This window comes from Hypanus sabinus, chromosome 11 (genome assembly GCF_030144855.1).
Source record: "Hypanus sabinus isolate sHypSab1 chromosome 11, sHypSab1.hap1, whole genome shotgun sequence".
NCBI classification, from domain to species: domain Eukaryota; kingdom Metazoa; phylum Chordata; class Chondrichthyes; order Myliobatiformes; family Dasyatidae; genus Hypanus; species Hypanus sabinus.
Genome location: NC_082716.1, coordinates 90,049,216 through 90,066,587, shown reverse-complemented (window position 1 = coordinate 90,066,587; position 17,372 = coordinate 90,049,216). Strand labels below are relative to the sequence as shown.

The 17,372-nt window shown below is 40.1% G+C and overlaps 1 protein-coding gene across 3 annotated transcripts in view; it reads left to right on the top strand.

Moving 5' to 3' along the window:
• Window positions 1-17,296, top strand: part of klhl20 (kelch-like family member 20) — a 73,457-nt gene extending 56,161 nt beyond the window's left edge. For all 3 annotated transcript variants that reach the window (XM_059984885.1, XM_059984884.1, XM_059984883.1), the window contains 2 exons: window positions 3,875-3,981; window positions 13,254-17,296. In XM_059984885.1, coding sequence (XP_059840868.1) covers window positions 3,875-3,981; window positions 13,254-13,338 — 192 coding nt within the window. In that variant the 3' untranslated portion in view covers window positions 13,339-17,296. The remainder of the gene's footprint in view (window positions 1-3,874; window positions 3,982-13,253) is intronic.
• Window positions 17,297-17,372: the final 76 nt, after the last annotated feature.

Genomic DNA, 17,372 nt, shown 5'->3' with positions numbered 1-17,372 from the left:
AAAATAATCCCTAACACAACCTGCTATCATTACTTTACCTGACCTACTTGTGACTCCAGGAATCGACTGACTCTTAACAGCCTTCAGAAATGGAGAAAGAAGATCCAAAGTCTTGACCCAAACTTTCAACAACCCCTTTGCTTGCACAGATGCTTGACAGATGCTGAGTCCCTCAAGTAGCTTATTTTTTAGTTGCCTTCTGAAATGGCCTTGCAGGTCACACAATTGTATTATAACCCCCATGTTAAAACAGAAAAGAAGCATGCAACCAGACACCCTGCATCAACCAAGGAACCAAATTCATTCACATTAAAGTCACTCTCAGACATATGAGGACCGCTGCCTCCAATGGAAGAGTTCTACATCCCCTCAAACAAAGGCTTTAATGTAGTTTACTGGTAGAATGATGTCTTCTAGACAGACTGCCAGACTGTTCCATCACAACCATTAGGAATATCCTGTACCGCCAGTCCCAGGGGTTTTCCAGCATGGAGAAGGACACTGCTTTGATTGACTATGTTTGAAGAATATTGGGGATAGTTCTCCAATTGCACAAATTGAAATGTAATTTCCTCTGTGCTATGTGGCTACATGACCAGATGACCAGTTTTTGTGTAGGATATTAGGAAGATTAGAGGTTAATTAGGCATAATCTTGTTTTGCGGATGAATTGTTGTGTTTGTGACAATGCATCAGCAAGACAGGATTTTGCCCATTGGAGCCCTGTCCTTATTTTACTTGGTGTGTTTTCTGAAAGATGGTTGCCAGTTGGATTGGGGTTGTGGGAAGTATCTTCTGTTGAAGGATGTAAGGATTTTTCTTCAGTGATATTTGGCTGAATCCTGGAGCCATACACCTTGGTTTTAGAGAGGAACTATGACATTGTTGAAAGCCTTGAGTTATTCTTTGGAGGTGTTGGTGTCTATGTGAAATGATTGTATGCCACCCTTAACTTGTGTTAATTTCCTTAGAAGCTATGAACTTGCCACACCTTAGTGTATAGAACTACTTCATTTGACTGTAGGTATCAAACTTGGAGTAGAGCTATCCTGAACATTTTCAGCCACTAAAGAGCTCTATAGATAATGTATTAAACTGCTCAGGTTCAGCTACTCAATTTGGGATGCCCTACATTTAAGCATATCCAGAACTTGTGGTAGATTTGCAGTGTCTAATTTTTGCTAGGATTCCCTAGTACTGTACTGGATGTCACTTCTCAGTTGATATGTTTGGCCTGACCTAGCACCAACATTCCCTGTAATATTTTTTTACAGCTCACATACCAGCATTTGCTCTGAGCAGGAAATTTTTAGACAACCTAAAAACTGTGTGGCACTTACTATAACACATTATATAGAGGTAACAAAAGAAATTGATGAAGGTGGGACAGTGGATGTGGTCTACATGGACTTTAGCAAAGCATTTGACAAGGTCCCTCATGAGAGACTCATCCAGAAAGTCGTGAGGCATGGGATAAGTGGAACCTTGGCTGTTTGGATAAAAAATTGGCTTAAAGGTAGAAAGCAGAGGGTAGTTGTGGAAGGAAAGTATTCGCCTGGAGGTGGGTGACTAGTGGAGTGCCGCAGGGATCTGTCCTGGGACCCCTGCTATTTGTGATTTTTATAAATAGTCTGGATGTAGAGGCGGAAGGATGGGTGAGTAAGTTTGCGGATGACACGAAGATTGGAGGAGTTGTGGATGGAGCTGTAGGTTGTCAAAGGTTACAAGAGGATATAGACAGGCTGCAGAACTGGGCAGAAAAATGGCAGATGGAGTTCAATCCGGACAAGTGTGAGGTGATGCATTTTGGAAGGACAAACCAGAAGACTGAGTACAGAGTTAATGGTCAGTTACTTAAGAGTGTGGATGAACAAAAGGACCTTGGGGTTCAAATCCATACATCCCTCAAGGTTGCTGTGCAGGTTGATACGGTAGTTAAGAAGGCCTATGGGATGCTAGGCTTCATAAACAGGGGGATTGAATTCAAGAGTAGAGAGGTCATGTTGCAACTCTACAAATCTCTGGTGAGACCGCACTTAGAGTATTGTGTTCAATTCTGGTCACCTCATTATAGGAAGGATGTGGAAGCTATGGAGAGGGTGCAGAGGAGATTTACTAGGATATTGCCTGGTTTGGAGAACAAGTCATATGAAGCAAGGTTAGCAGAGCTGGGACTTTTCTCTTTGGAGCGTAGAAGAATGAGAGGGTACTTGAAAGAGGTCTACAAGATTATGAGAGGCATAGATAGGGTGGAAAGTCAGTACCTGTTTCCCAGGGCACCAGTAGCAAACACCAGAGGGCATATGTACAAAATTAAGGAAAGGAAGTTTAGAGCAGACATCAGGGGTAAGTTTTTTACACAGAGGGTTGTGAGTGCCTGGAATGACTTACCAGGGATGGTGGTGGAGGCTAAAACATTAGGGGTATTTAAGAGCCTCTTGGATGGGCACATGGATGAAAGAAAAATGGAGGGTTATGGGGTAGTGGGGGTTTAGTACTTTTTTTTAAGGATTATATGGGTCAGCACAACATGGAGGGCTGAAGGGCCTGTACTGTGCAGTAGTGTTCTATGGTAAAAGAAAATTGCAGCTTAGAGGGAACAGTGCCTAACAGAGGATTGAAGACTTTGTTGATTTTAACCGGCATGCAGGGCACAGATTTAGAAGACAATACAGATGGGAAGTTAACATTTTTAATTATTTTAATTCTTTAAGTCTTTTTTGTTTATTTACTTTTAAAACTTAAATGTCTCAGTGTCAGACATTGAGGTTACTGAAGTCACTGATGGTTTTGACAGATGACAAAAGACCACCCTCACTTCAGCTCATGATGTCAGTGCCAACCATAAACCTAATTTAAACTGTTTACCTCCAATCCCTCCACAAACAGTACAAGTATTGGTCTAATTGCTTCTTGCACTCCTGTTGTGTCAGCTTCCACCACTACCCCTGGCAGTCCATTCAGGTACTGCTAATACCCAGCAGGTTAGGAAGTGTCTGTGGAAAGAGAAATTGTTATTGTTTCAGTTCAATGCTGTTTTATCAAATTGGAGAAATGGAGGAAACTTGCATGGGTTAGAAAGAATGCATAGAATTAAATGAATGATAGGTGCAGACCAAAGTTGCCTTGGTGACAATACTTTAAAAACTGTCTAGTTAATAAATGAACAAAGTCATTTTATATATTTAAAAAAAAACAAAAGGACATAGTGGACCTGTAAGATGCAGAACCAGACAGTTCCTGGAAACTTGTGCCAGTGTTTGGGTGAAAGGAAAGGGAAATGCTGGATCAGACAGCATCTGGGTGATGGAAAAACTGAGTTAAGGTTGCAGGTAAATGACCTTGGAACTGGTCAATTTAATTCTTTACAATCATGAAAGGGAGGTTATTTGAAATTATTGAACTTTGAATCCAGAGTCCCAAGGGCAGCCAGTTGCCTTGGCAGAAGATAAAATGATCTTCTTCAAACTTGTATTGACTTCAGTAGAGCAGCCCAAAATGTCGACTTTTCCATAGATGCTGCCTGGCCTGCTGAGTTACTCCAGCATTCTGTGTGTTACCATTTCTTTTCACTAATTTACATACCAATGCATCCAAGGTCAATACAATTTTGTCTGGCTAATAATGGGTAAATATGTTAGTGCATTTTTATAAACTCATAAAATTTTGCAATGTCAAAACTGATAAAACAAAATTTTTAGTGGTAAATATATTTGATATCTTTTCCTAAAGTATGTACATTTTGCATTGATTCAGTTGGATCTCTTTTCGTGAAAAGAGTTTAGTTTTTTTCGTGGAAGTGTTTAGTTTACATGTGCAAATGGTGCATCTTTACAAAGGAAGAACATATCAATCTGATTATTTTTTTTCATAGGTTGGCCTTGCAGTTGTTAATGGACAGCTGATGGCAGTGGGTGGGTTTGATGGTACAACTTACTTGAAAACCATTGAAGTTTATGATCCAGATGCAAATACATGGAGGTGAGCACAAATGGAATTTATGTTAAAACAGAGTTAATGCCCCACACCCCCAATCTGGTTGGAGTATATTCTTATGTGTATTCGGTGTAGGATGAAGACAGTTGCACCACAAAATGTAAATCCAGTCTGCACCACTTTTTCCTGCAGGCATTATTGAAGTGGAAATTAGAGCTCTTCATAAGATTATTTCATGCATCTACAGGTAGCAGAGCCCATGGGCACCACATGCAGTATTTAAATTTTATGAGTAAATATTGATGGGTGAAAGAGCATGGCAAATTATATTACTTGTGTCTTCAATTAATGTGGCACTTTAAAAAAAACTACCTCTCCAACCCGTTTTTTAAAATTTTCTTGTATAACATTCCTTCTCACTACCCATCTCACCCCCCCCCCCCACCTTTGTCTTTCCCCACCATCTCAATTTCTGTCAGTGATCAGCGAATCTAGAAAGATCTGTAAAGCACTATACCACAGGCTTGGAATTGGACTATTGAAGTATAATTTCAGTATTGAATGTAGAAACTTTAGTTGACTTTTTAGAGTAGTGTGTGGTTGAGCCCACTAGGGTATCATATATTCGGGATTGGGTGTTGTGTAATGAACTGTATTTGATGAGGGAGCTTAAGGTAAAGGAACCCTCAGTGATCATATTCTGATATAATTCACCGTGCAGTTTGAGAGGGAGAAGTTAAAGTCAGATGTATCAGTATCATAAATTATAGAGACATGAGAGAGGAGCTGGCCAAAGTTCATTGGAAGGGGACACTAGCAGGGATGACTGTGGAGCAGCAATGCCTGGAGTTCCTGGGAGCAATTCAGAAAGCACAGGGTAGATGCATCCCAAAGAAGAAGTAGTATTCTAAAGGGAGGATGATACAACCGTGACTGACAATGGAAGTCAAACCCAACGGAAAAGCAAAAGAGATGGCATATAATAGAGCTAAAATTAGTGGGAGGTTAGAGGATTGGGAAGCTTTTAAAAGCCAACAGAAGGCAAGTGAAAAAGCTATATGGGGGAAAATATGAAATATAAAGGTAAGCTAGCCAACAATCTCAAAGAGTATACCGAAGATAATATATAAAAAGAGAGGTGTGAGTAAATATTGGACCACTGGAAAATGATGTTGGAGAGGTAGTAATGGGAGACAAGGAAATGATGAATAAACTGAAGAAATATTTTGCATCACTCTTCACTGTGGAGGGCACTGCAATATGCCGTAAGTTTGAGTGTTGGGGGCAGAGGTGACTGCAGTTGCTATTATAAGGGAGAAGGTGCTTGGTAAACTGAAAAGTCTGAAGATAGATAAGTCACCTGGACAGGATTCTGAAAGAACTAGCTGAAGAAATTGTGGTGGAATTTCAAGAATCAATAGATTCTGGCATGGTTCCAGAGGACTGGGAAGTTGCAAATGTCACTACTCTTCAAAAGGGAAGGAGGCAGAAGAAAGGAAATTATAGGCCAGTTAGCCTTCCTTCAGTGGTTGGAAAGAAGTTGTAGTCAATTGTTAATGACAAATCTGTTGGAATTGAGGAAGTAGCAGTTTGGATAGACAAAGGAGAATCAGTGGATTCATGTGTTTAGATTTTACGAAGGCCTTTGACAAGATGCCCCACATGAGGCTACTCAACAAGATAGGAGCCCATGGTATTACAGAAAAGATACAAGCATGGATAGAACATTGGCTGATTGGTAGGAGGCAAAGAAGGTCTATAAAGAGAGGCTTTTCTGATTGGCTGCCTGTGACTATTTTAACCCTTCCTTTTAATTATTACTTGTTACCCAATGCAAAAATACACAGTACTATGGAGAATAAAGCAACAGCTTTTTATTTAGTAGCTCGCTACTAGAGAGCCCTCCTTAGGCATGCACAGGAGCCCATTCTGGAGATCTCTCTCTAAAGCCCAGAGATACAGAGTTTTTATATCATTTTTTGTCACGTACACAGGAAACACTTTTTTAGCTACCCCCCATAATCACATGCCCAGCAACAGTGGTATTTCGAGGCACAGACCACTTGTTCACCTTAAAAGGCAATCAAACCGTGACAATGTGCGCCATGAGATGGTTTCTCACTTTCCAACCGTCAGTTTGGCATATTTGTAGACGGTATAATTTTAGATTATCACATCCTGCAGGTGCAAAAGCCAGTACGTGGCTTCCCATCTAATTTGTACATGACAGCAGAACATACTAGCCCATTGACCATCTCATTCCCTCCTTTTATCACTTCATGATGACACAATTAAATTGGGGCTGAAAATGGTGCTGCTAATTTGGTAGCGAAAGCCTGGCAGCAAGTGTTTAGACAGGTCAGCAGTACACAATACACAATGATAATCACGACAAGAATAACTAACCCATGCAGGAGATAAGAGCCCCATGATCTCCCTAGCAACCAGCTGAGCCACCCTTCTCCTCCTCCTGAGGACCCTTGCCTAAAACTACCCAACTGCTCTTGAATTTCTAGAATTGCGTGAGAGACATTGCGTGAGTGATGTGAGTGATGCACTCATCCCCAATTATGGCACACACCCCTCCTTGCTGGGCTAACTGGTAGTCCACAGCATGTCAGGTCTGCAGAGTGTAAAGCAGAAGTTCTGCCTTTTCTCAGTTGATTGCCTCCAGGCACACCATTGTGCTGTTCCCCAATGCTGTCAACCCACAGATGAGGTAGTTTCGATTCCTGGCAGCTGTGGCCCCTGCAGATCCCCCGAAGGAGAACTTGCTGAGCCAGCCATAGCCTACTGCTAATTCCAGGGTGGTCGGGTCCTTATAATCAGCACAAAATTCTTTACTGATGGATCGAGCCACCAGTCATCGTTGAATGTAAGCTTCCTGCGGGCAAGGAACGGTGAGAGGGCTTATCGTTTCAACTGCAAATAGTGGAGGCAGAACATTGGTAGCCGTAGTGTAGGTTCCGTTAAAGAGGAACACATATCCACTCTTTGCCTGGTAGCATGTGGAACTATCAGAAAATATTTTCTGATACCAGGTATTTTCAGAGCGTTATATTGGGATGAAAGCCAGTGACGTTGTCCCTCCAGAAATGTGGGTCCCATTACAATGACCACATATTTCCCTTTGGGTAAGGAAATACACCTTTCTCAAGTACAGGTACTTGAAAACTTCTCTCTTTTTATTCCGCAATCATGATTCAGACACTGCTTTTCAATGCAGGGGATGTTCTTAGGGACTTTGACAATTACACACCCCGATCCTAACCCTCGGAAACAGAAAGGGAAGCTTTGGGTGCCTCTACAGCTAGGGTTAGTGACCCAAGTTCTCTTCTCCCAATCGTCATTTTGTTGCTTTTGTGCCTTTAGCCAGGACCCAGTTCCCCAACACTTGGATCACCAATTCTCAGAGCTCCACCCTAAGGTATTGTTCAAACTTTCCACACACCATCCAATAGTGCTCTTGTACACCTTCCCTTGTCACCTTTACACTGTCTGCGTGACCTAACCTCTTCCACTAACTTCTTCTGATTCCTTTCAGATGGGTTAGCCACGAATAGTGCCTCCACAGATTGAACCAAGGGGTAACATACAGTTCTATTACCATATAATCGCATTTGCATTTCATAAAAGAGATTAGTTTCCAAAGTATCTGTTAGTACAAACATAAAGAGTCCAAATCCAACAACAATCACTCTTCTTCCGGCGACCATCTTTTACAACCGCTCAGGTGAATCCAATGGTCGTGACCTTGTACTTTTACTGCTGATGGCGTTTGGAGAAGGATCTGAAAAGGTCCTTTCCACCAGGGTCCAAACCTGGGGTGTTCCCAATCCCTTATCAGTACCGAATCTCCAACTTTCAAATCCAGCCACTCCGCTTCTGGTTTTTCATGTGGTTTAAATGCCTCCTGCACCTGAGAATGAAGAAACTTTGGAGACGATGTTAACTGCCTTCATCCCCCATAATTTTAAGGTCAACTTGGGTGGGAGGCTGAGTATTAGTGTCCCATGGGGTCCTACCAGGACGTCCATAAATAATTTCAGCTGCTGATACTCCAGCAGTGGATTGGGAAGTAATCCTCGTATGATACAAAGGTAACAGAAGAACCTTCAGCCAGTTCAGTCTGGTTTTGGACGTTAACTTAGCCAGCTTATTTTTCAGGGTGCCGTTAGCCCATTCCACTACTCCTACAGCCTTTGGGTGATATGCACAGTGGAATCGCTGTTCAATATGCAGTACCTCACATAGCTCTTTATTTATTTTTTCCACAAAATGAGGACCATTGTCCGAACTTATCTGTCTGGGTACCCTGAATCTCTGTAAGTAACAACCCTACCACTGTGGAAGCTTTATTGTTGGTGGTCGGAAAGGCTTCTATCATGCTACTAAACACATCTACAATCACTAAACAATACCTATAACAGTGTACACACGGTAGTTCAATAAAATGCCTGACAAGGGAAATTAGGGATAGTATCAAGTCCAAAGAAGAAACATATAAATTAGCAAAAAAAAGCGGCACACCTGAGGACTGGGAGAAATTCAGAGGCCAGCAGAGGAGGACAAAGGGCTTAATTAGGAAAGGGAAAAAAGATTATGAGAGAAAGCTGGCAGGGTCATAATAACTGACTGTAAAAGCTTTTATAGATACATGAAAAGAAAAAGATTGGTCAAGACAAATGTAGGTCCTTTACAGTCAGAAACAGGTGAATTGATCATAGGGAACAAAGACATGGCAGACCAATTGAATAACTGCTTTGGTTGTGTCTTCACTAAGGAGGACATAAATAATCTTCCGGAAATAGTAAGGGACCGAGGGTCTAGTGAGATGGAGGAACTGAGGGAAATGCATGTTAGTAGGTAAGTAGTGTTAGGTAAATTGAAGGGATTAAAGGCAGATAAATCCCCAGGGCCAGATGGTCTGCATCCCAGAGTGCTTAAGGAAGTAGCCCAAGAAATAGTGGATGCATTTGTGATCATTTTTCAAAACTCCTTAGATACTGGATTAGTTCCTGAGGATTGGAGGGTGGCTAATGTAACCCCACTTTTTAAAAAAGGAGGGAGAGAGAAACCGGGGAATTATAGACCGGTTAGTCTGACATCGGTGGTGGGGAAAATGCTCGAGTCGGTTATCAAAGATGTGATAACAGCACATTTGGAAAGAGGTGAAATCATCGGACAAAGTCAGCATGGATTTGTGAAAGGAAAATCATGTCTGACGAATCTTATAGAATTTTTTGAAGATGTAACTAGTAGAGTGGATAGGGGAGAGCCAGTGGATGTGGTATATTTAGATTTTCAAAAGGCTTTTGACAAGGTGCCACACAGGAGATTAGTGTGCAAACTTAAAGCACATGATATTGGGGGTATGGTATTGATGTGGATAGAGAATTGGTTGGCAGACAGGAAGCAAAGAGTGGGAGTAAATGGGACCTTTTCAGAATGGCAGGCAGTGACTAGTGGGGAACCGCAAGGCTCAGTGCTGGGACCCCAGTTGTTTACAATATATATTAATGATTTAGACGAGGGAATTAAATGCAGCATCTCCCAAGTTTGCGGATGACACGAAGCTGGGCGGCGGTGTTAGCTGTGAGGAGGATGCTAAGAGGATGCAGGGTGACTTGGATAGGTTAGGTGAGTGGGCAAATTCATGGCAGATGCAATTTAATGTGGATAAATGTGAGGTTCTCCACTTTGGTTGCAAGAACAGGAAAACAGATTATTATCTGAACGGTGGCCAATTAGGAAAAGGGGAGATGCAACGAGACCTGGGTGTCATTGTACACCAGTCATTGAAGGTGGGCATGCAGGTACAGCAGGCGGTGAAAAAGGCAAATGGTATGTTGTCATTCATAGCAAAAGGATTTGAGTAAAGAACAGGGAGGTTCTACTGCAGTTGTACAAGGCCTTGGTGAGACCGCACCTACAGTATTGTATGCAGTTTTGGTCCCCTAATCTGAGGAAAGACATTCTTGCCATAGAGGGAGTACAAAGAAGGTTCACCAGATTGATTCCTGGGATGGCAGGACTTTCACATGAAGAAAGACTGGATCAACTAGGCTTATACTCACTGGAATTTAGAAGATTGAGGGGGGATCTTATTGAAATGTATAAAATTCTAAAGGGATTGGACAGGCTAGATGCAGGAAGATTGTTTCTGATGTAGGAGAAGTCCAGAACAAGGGGTCACAATTTAAGGAGAAAGGGGAAGCATTTTAGGACCGAGATGAGGAAAAACTTCTTCACACAGAGAGTGGTGAATCTGTGGAATTCTCTGCCACAGGAGACAGTTGAGGCCGGTTCATTGGCTATATTTAAGAGGAAGTTAGATATGGCCCTTGTGGCTAAAGGGATCAGGGGGTATGGAGAGAAAGCAGGTACAGGGTTCTGAGTTGGATGATCAGCCATGATCATACTGAATAGCGGTTTGAAGGGCCGAATGGCCTACTCCTGCACCTATTTTCTATGTTTCTAAAATCAAGCTGAATGTATTCAAAAGGACCATTTGGCAAGGGGGGTTTTTCTGGGGCACATTTTACTCCTTTAACCGCGTTTGTTCGCATATCAGACATGATCGTTTTTTCTCTTGTGCCACCTCTTCCAATCTAGGGTGCCACCAGGTGCGTAATAAGATCTTACTCATTCCCTCCTTGCCAAGGTGTGTATCAATGCAGGCAATCAATAAGCATCGGTAACAAAGCATCAGGTATACAAACTTGGCCAACTGGAGTGAGCCAGAGGCCCATGAACACCCATTCTTCTTCCAGATTAGTTTTTCTGAATCGGGCGTCCCGCTGTAGTTGTTGTACAGTGTCCATGTCTGGAATACCTTTCGTCGTTGTGGTCGGCCTGCAGGCCAAGGCCAGTTTCTCTCCCGTGGAGACAATATAAATGGCAGTTTGTGCCGCCAATTTGGCTGCCCTATCCGCCTGATCTTGGACTCCTGGCTGGCTCGCCAAATTGTTAAACCCTCCTTTTAATTTTTACTTGTTATCCGATGCAGGAGTACACAGTACTACGGAGGATAAAACAACAGCTTTTTATTTAGTAGCTCGCTACTAGAGAGCCCCCCTTAGGCACGCACAGGAACCCGTTCCGGGAGGTCTCTCTCTAAAGCCCAGAGATAGAGTTTTTATATCATTTTTTGTCACGTATGCAGGAAACACATTTTTAGCTACCCCCTCATAATCACATACCCCGCAACAGTGGTATTTCGAGGCACAGACCACTTGTTCACCTTAAAAGGCAATCAAATTCAGACGACCGTGACAATGTGCACCAGGAGATGGTTCTCACTTTCCAACCATCGGTTCCACATATTTGTAGACAGGTATAATTTTAGATTATCACACTCTGCAGGTGCAAAAGCCAGCAGTGTGTACATGACTTGCCATCTAATTTTTACATGTCAGCAGAACAAACTAGCCCCTTTACCATCTCAACTAGTGGTATTTTGCAGGGGTTGGTTTTGGGACCACTTCTTTTCACGTTGTATATCTGATTTGGATGATCGAATTGATGGCGTTGTGGCCAAGTTTGTGGACGATATGAAGAAAGGTGGAAGGGCTTTCAGGTGAAAGGTGAATGTGTTGAAAAAGCAGGGAGGCTGCAGAAGGATTTTGACAGATTAGGAGAATGGACAGAGAAGTGGCAGATGGATTACAGTGTAGTGAAGTGTATGGTCATGCACTTTGGTAGAAGGAATAAAAGCATAGATTACAGTTGGCCCTCCTTATCCATTTACATAGCATTTATATTGTATTAGGTATTATAAGTCATATAGAGATGATTTAAAATACAGTCAGTCTTTAAGTTGGATTTGTACATAATTCAGAACAGGTACATCTGGTATTATTTAGCATCAGTTAGTCAAACGTTTGTCTTAGTATATAGTGTATTATTTACCTTTCTATGCATATATAACACTTAAGAAACGTATGTATTTCCATAACTAAACCACTGTGTTGCTTAGTAATAATTGTAGCTTTCATCAGGGCAGGGCCTTTCATATGCTCCATTATTCTCACTTTATCCTTTAAAATTATTCCAATCATCGACCGACGGCATTTCACCTCTCTCCAATTGCTTTATTATTTCCACTTTATTTTCAATTGTGGTTGTTTTCCGTCAACGGAACAGAAACACTTGAGGATTCAGCAGCAGCCGTGGGTAGCGGGTCCTAAAGTCCACCGCAGTGAAACAGGTTAAATAAGTTCCGGAGCTCCACGGGGTACTAAAGTCCATCGCACTGTGACATATTAAATAAGGGACTTGAGCATCTGCAGGGGTCCCAGAACCAATAAGGCAGATAGAGGGCCAACTGTACTTCCTCAATAGGGAGAGAATTCAAAAACCTGACATGCAAAAGGATTTCAAAGTCCTTGTGCAGGATTCCCTAAAGTTTAATTTGCAGGTTGAGTTGATGCTGAGGAAGGCAAATGCAACGTTAGCATTCATTTTGAAAGGACCAGAATAGAAAAGCAAGGATGTAATGCTGAGGCTTCGTAAGACACTAGTAAGGCCTTACTTTGAGAATTGTAAGCAGTTTTGGGCCCCTTATTTAAGAAAGGATGTGCTGACATTGGAGAGGGTTCAGGAGAATGATTCCAGGAATGAAGAGCTTGTGATATGAGGAGTGATTAATGCCTCTCGGCCATTGCTCACTAGAATATAGAATGAGGGGGATCTCATTGAAACTTATTGAATGTTGAAAGGCCTAGAATAGTGGATGTAGAGAGTATATTTCCTGTGTTGGGGGAGTCTAGGACCAGAAGGCGCAACCTCAGAATAGAGGGGCATCCATTTACAATGGCGATGAGGAATTTCTTTTGCCAGAAGGTGGTAAATCTGTGGGATTTGCCTCAAGCGCTGTGTAGGCCAGTTTATTGGTCGTATTTAAGCTAGAGGTTGATAGGTTCTTGATTTGTCATGGTGTGAAAGGTTATGGGGAGAAGGCAGGACAGTGAGGTTAAGAGGGAAATGTATTAGCCATGTGAAATGGCAGAGCAGTTTCGATGGGCTGAATAGCCTAATCCTGCTCCCATCTCTTATGGTCTTAATTTGAGTGGCATGATTTAATGTATTGTTCTACCTTAAACTATGCTCCACTTATACACATGCAGTATGTTCATCTAGGTCTATGACTGCCATTTACTGATTTATTAATAATTTTACACATAAACCATTGTGCAATTATATTTTACAAGTTGAATTTTATTTGTGTAAACATGCAGAAGTTAAAGTTGTTAATTGTTTTTGTTTACTTCTTTTTCCTTATCCCTATCTTTTGATCCCACCCCACAAAAAAACAGGTTGTATGGAGGTATGAATTATCGCAGACTGGGCGGTGGAGTGGGTGTTATCAAAATGACACACTGTGAATCCCACATATGGTAAACCATAAAGTCTGGTATCCTTGCTGCTATTGGATGCTGTAATTGTTTAGGAAAGCACACGTTCATTCTGGTGTTCAGTAGAATCTGGCCACTGATCAAAATAAGAGATATTCAAAGCTCCACGTGGTGATGGAAAAAGACTTCTATGTTGGTCCAATGAACAGTTCTAATGATATTACAGATTGATGACTGTAGAAGTTTTTTTTTGTGTGGGAAAGACTTCTCATTCAGAACAGTTGGGAGCACCTCAAAAATGGGCAGAATAGAAAAGTTGCACAACTGTAACTTGGCTGGTAAGGATGTAATCAACTGTTTAATCCTCATTTTTCAAGGATATTGAAATGAAAATATTTGTTGGTTCTCATCATTTGGAGATGATTGACTATCAACATGTGGAAATAACTTTATTTCTTTCTAATTGAACAATTCCACGGACTTAAGGAAAGAAAATATTTATGTCATGTTAAGTTGGGGCAAATGGAAACTCAGTTGTCCCACTATGGAAACATGACTTAAAGCCACCCACCGCTACTTTTTTTTTCCTGATGCTTAATAAATTTTGTGTTTCGTATGGTGATAGTATTCTTTTATTCAAGATACATGAGCAGTAACACAGTTCTTAATTCTCTGAAATATAACAAAACTGGAATCTTCTTAAGGGCATTGTGTTCATGAGAAAGTGAACATCAAGTTTTTTCTGTAATTGTAAGTGCACAGTCTGATAATACATATCACGTAAGTTGAATATAATGTCATGACTAAATATGCATGGTTCTTCCTCCTGGAAGCCTAAAACATTTGCAAAAGTTTTTTCTCATGATAAGCATACCCCTTTATGGTCAATTTGAGATACTCTAGAAAAGTTAAGTAAATCTTAACACAGTATTTTCTGGCATCAGATTTCATTTGAGTTTTACTGATGATTATATATTTCACATGGCACATTTCTATAGCTTTAGATGAATAATAAGTGCTAACAGACTTTTAAAAAATAAAAACTGCACTGTTTTATGACTACAGTGGGTGTAAACAATATAATGAGTCTTCTGCTGAATGGCATCTAGTTTAAGGCTTCACAGGTCAACATTAGATTATCTCCAGCTGTGTTGAAAAAATGACCAGGTGTTCTTTTAACTAATAATCATTGAGAAGGTAGATTGGACATTTAACCTTAACTCATTGAATTGATTTTGTCTGTAATATTTTTCTTCACTGGGGAAAAAAAAACACATCACAGATACCAACCAGGGATTTTCTTTTCAGGCTTGTGTCACTATGTATGGTATAAGAAGGCTTAAGAAGATGTAAAATATTGACAAAAGTATGTAAATTTCAATGGTAATTTCTTGGTTCTCCCATCAGTGTAATTGGAACAGTGGGAATTGTGGAGAGAGACATTACATATTTTCCAGCTGTTTTTCTTCTCTTGCTGCTTTGAGCACAGTACCACCACATTATGCAATAATTGCATTTATAGCATTGTTTAAAAACATGTTTCATACAATTGATTACTTTGAAGGTCAGTAACTGTAATGCTAATAGTTCTAAAGCAGCAACCACAGTAATAAGCTGAGTAATAGTTCAATTTCTTTTCTCTCAATAATATTTGATAGGCAGGTCACTGAACAAGATACACTAGGATGGGGTGATGGATTTGATATACAGGTTTACTCAGCATCCATCTCTAAAGATGGATGCTGCTTTGCCTCTTATTCACATCATTTACCCTAGACACTAATGTCATGGGTGGAATTTGTATTAAGTTATCATGACCAAAACAAGCTTTTGGGTGCACAGTATTTTTCACTAAATGACATTTCATTAATAGGATTGGATTAAAACATCCACAATTTGATTCCATTGTATTTTATGTAGAAAATCCTATAACACCCACTTTTCTTATTTGTGCAATATCTCATCATTTATTGGTTTCAATTAATTACTGCACATTTGTAGGATTAATTCCTGCAGCACTCTGAAAATTTATGCAAATAATCAGTGGGAGTGTTTATGATTGTCTTTTTTTTGTGTTCTCATTTTTACTGATGTATTTAAACTGTCATTCAAGTTCCAGGAGTGCTTTTTGTGAACTGGTGCAGATGAAATGTCTTCCTCCTTCCACAGAATTTTTACCCTGTGTCTGTTCTAAAGTTGATCAAATCATTGTCACTCTAGTTAAAGACAACCTCCTGATGTTTTGCATTTCTCTCCTGACATATAGTTCTAATTTTGCACATCCATTTAAAGCACCGAGAAAGGCTTTGGCCCATTAACTTGGCATCAGTTGAAGCATCCATTGTAGTAACTGACCTGTATTCCAATCAGCTCCTTCAGATTCCATCATGTATCTGCATAATGGAAGTAAAATATGATGGCCAGTTAATTTAACAATCTGCACATCCTTGGGATATAGGAGGAATAATATGCACCCAGAGAATACCAAGCTGTCATAAAGCAATGGTTTAAGCTATACAACAGAGGAGGTCAAGGATTGAACACAAGCTGATAAATTTGAGGCAGTGCCACCCCATTGCTATGTTCATTAGTACTATGTTTTATACTTTATAAGGACTGGAAAAAAAACTATGTGGCACTTCTTACCATCTTGGGATGTTCAAAAGTGCTTTTAGTGAATGTAATTCCCACTGTTATTCAGGAAGCACAATAGGCCTGCTTGGGTACAGTGAGGTCCCAGATAATCAGTAATTTGATAGTGTTTAGATAATCTGGTTTAGGATTATTGGTTGTAAGATGATAGCCAGAAAACTGAGAGGAAACTTCTGCTGCTTATACTGATGATCACTATATTTTGTGACAAAATAAAATTGTAACAGTCCCTGTAAGAACTAAGTTTCAATTGTAAAAATAAAATCATAAAGAATTAATGAAGCACTCTAATTAAGCAGCCTGGATGATTTTTCATTTGTCTTAATATATAACCCTTTTTAAAAAAAAAACCTAATGTATAGTGGATGGTACTTGTATTTGCCAATGAAGCTCAGGAGAGTTACAGTATGTCAACCACAAGCATGTGATCTAAACTACTGTAATCTTTTAGTAACCAGGTTTTAAACTTAATTTACTGTATTTTTGCTCTTTTATCAGTTTATTTTTAAGCTGGATGCCACAAAGTCTTCCCCCCCCCCCCCCACCCCTCAGAATCATGATTCTGTACTATTCACAGGGTTTTTGCATTGCATACATGTGTGCTTTTCTCACTACAGCAGCCAGTCCTAGAGCATGCATGCATGCACCTTTACTGGAGTGGTTAGTGCAGTGTTGAATTAAATTTCTTAACTATTCTTAATTTTTTATGTTGAAAGACTTCATCAAATTGATACATTAATGTTAACATCCTCTCTCCCTATTAACTTTAAAAGTAGTTCATGTCGCTTCCACAAAAATTGAAGGACTGTAATCTTCTTTCCCTATCTTATTGCTTAAAAGACTACCTCTATATTTTGGGTTTATATCTAGTCATTTATGTGGAGTAAATTACAGTAGTTGTGGTACTTAATTACAATGGGTAACAAACATCTACAGATCTGATAAACTGAAAATATTGTACAGGTCAACTACTAAGAATGTGATTGAAGGGTTATTTCATGATTTAATAAGTTATTTTACCTTATAACAGGTGTTTTTACAAGTTATATCAGATTTGTTCCCTGTTAATTTAATGCTTTGCTTTCCTTTTAAACTCAAATTAAAGAAGACCTGTACTTATTTTTACCGCAGATCCATTTTTAAAAGAAAAGCACTACTTGGAAATAAACAAAATTGGCAGTTGTCCACATTTTGTCAAGTTCCAGATGAGTATGAGCATTAGATTAATTTGTTGGCAATTGCATCTCCTCCAGGTGCTAATTTCAGCAGTGCTATTTTATGACTTTTGTAAGCAGTTATGAAATGTTACGTGCACTTTCCACAAATAAACTGTAAATTTTTTGGTACAACAATGGTCTGAGCCTGTGTTGTCTTCTTTGCAAATAAAGCTAATGCATTTAATTTTTTTTTCTTAAGTTACATTTGTCT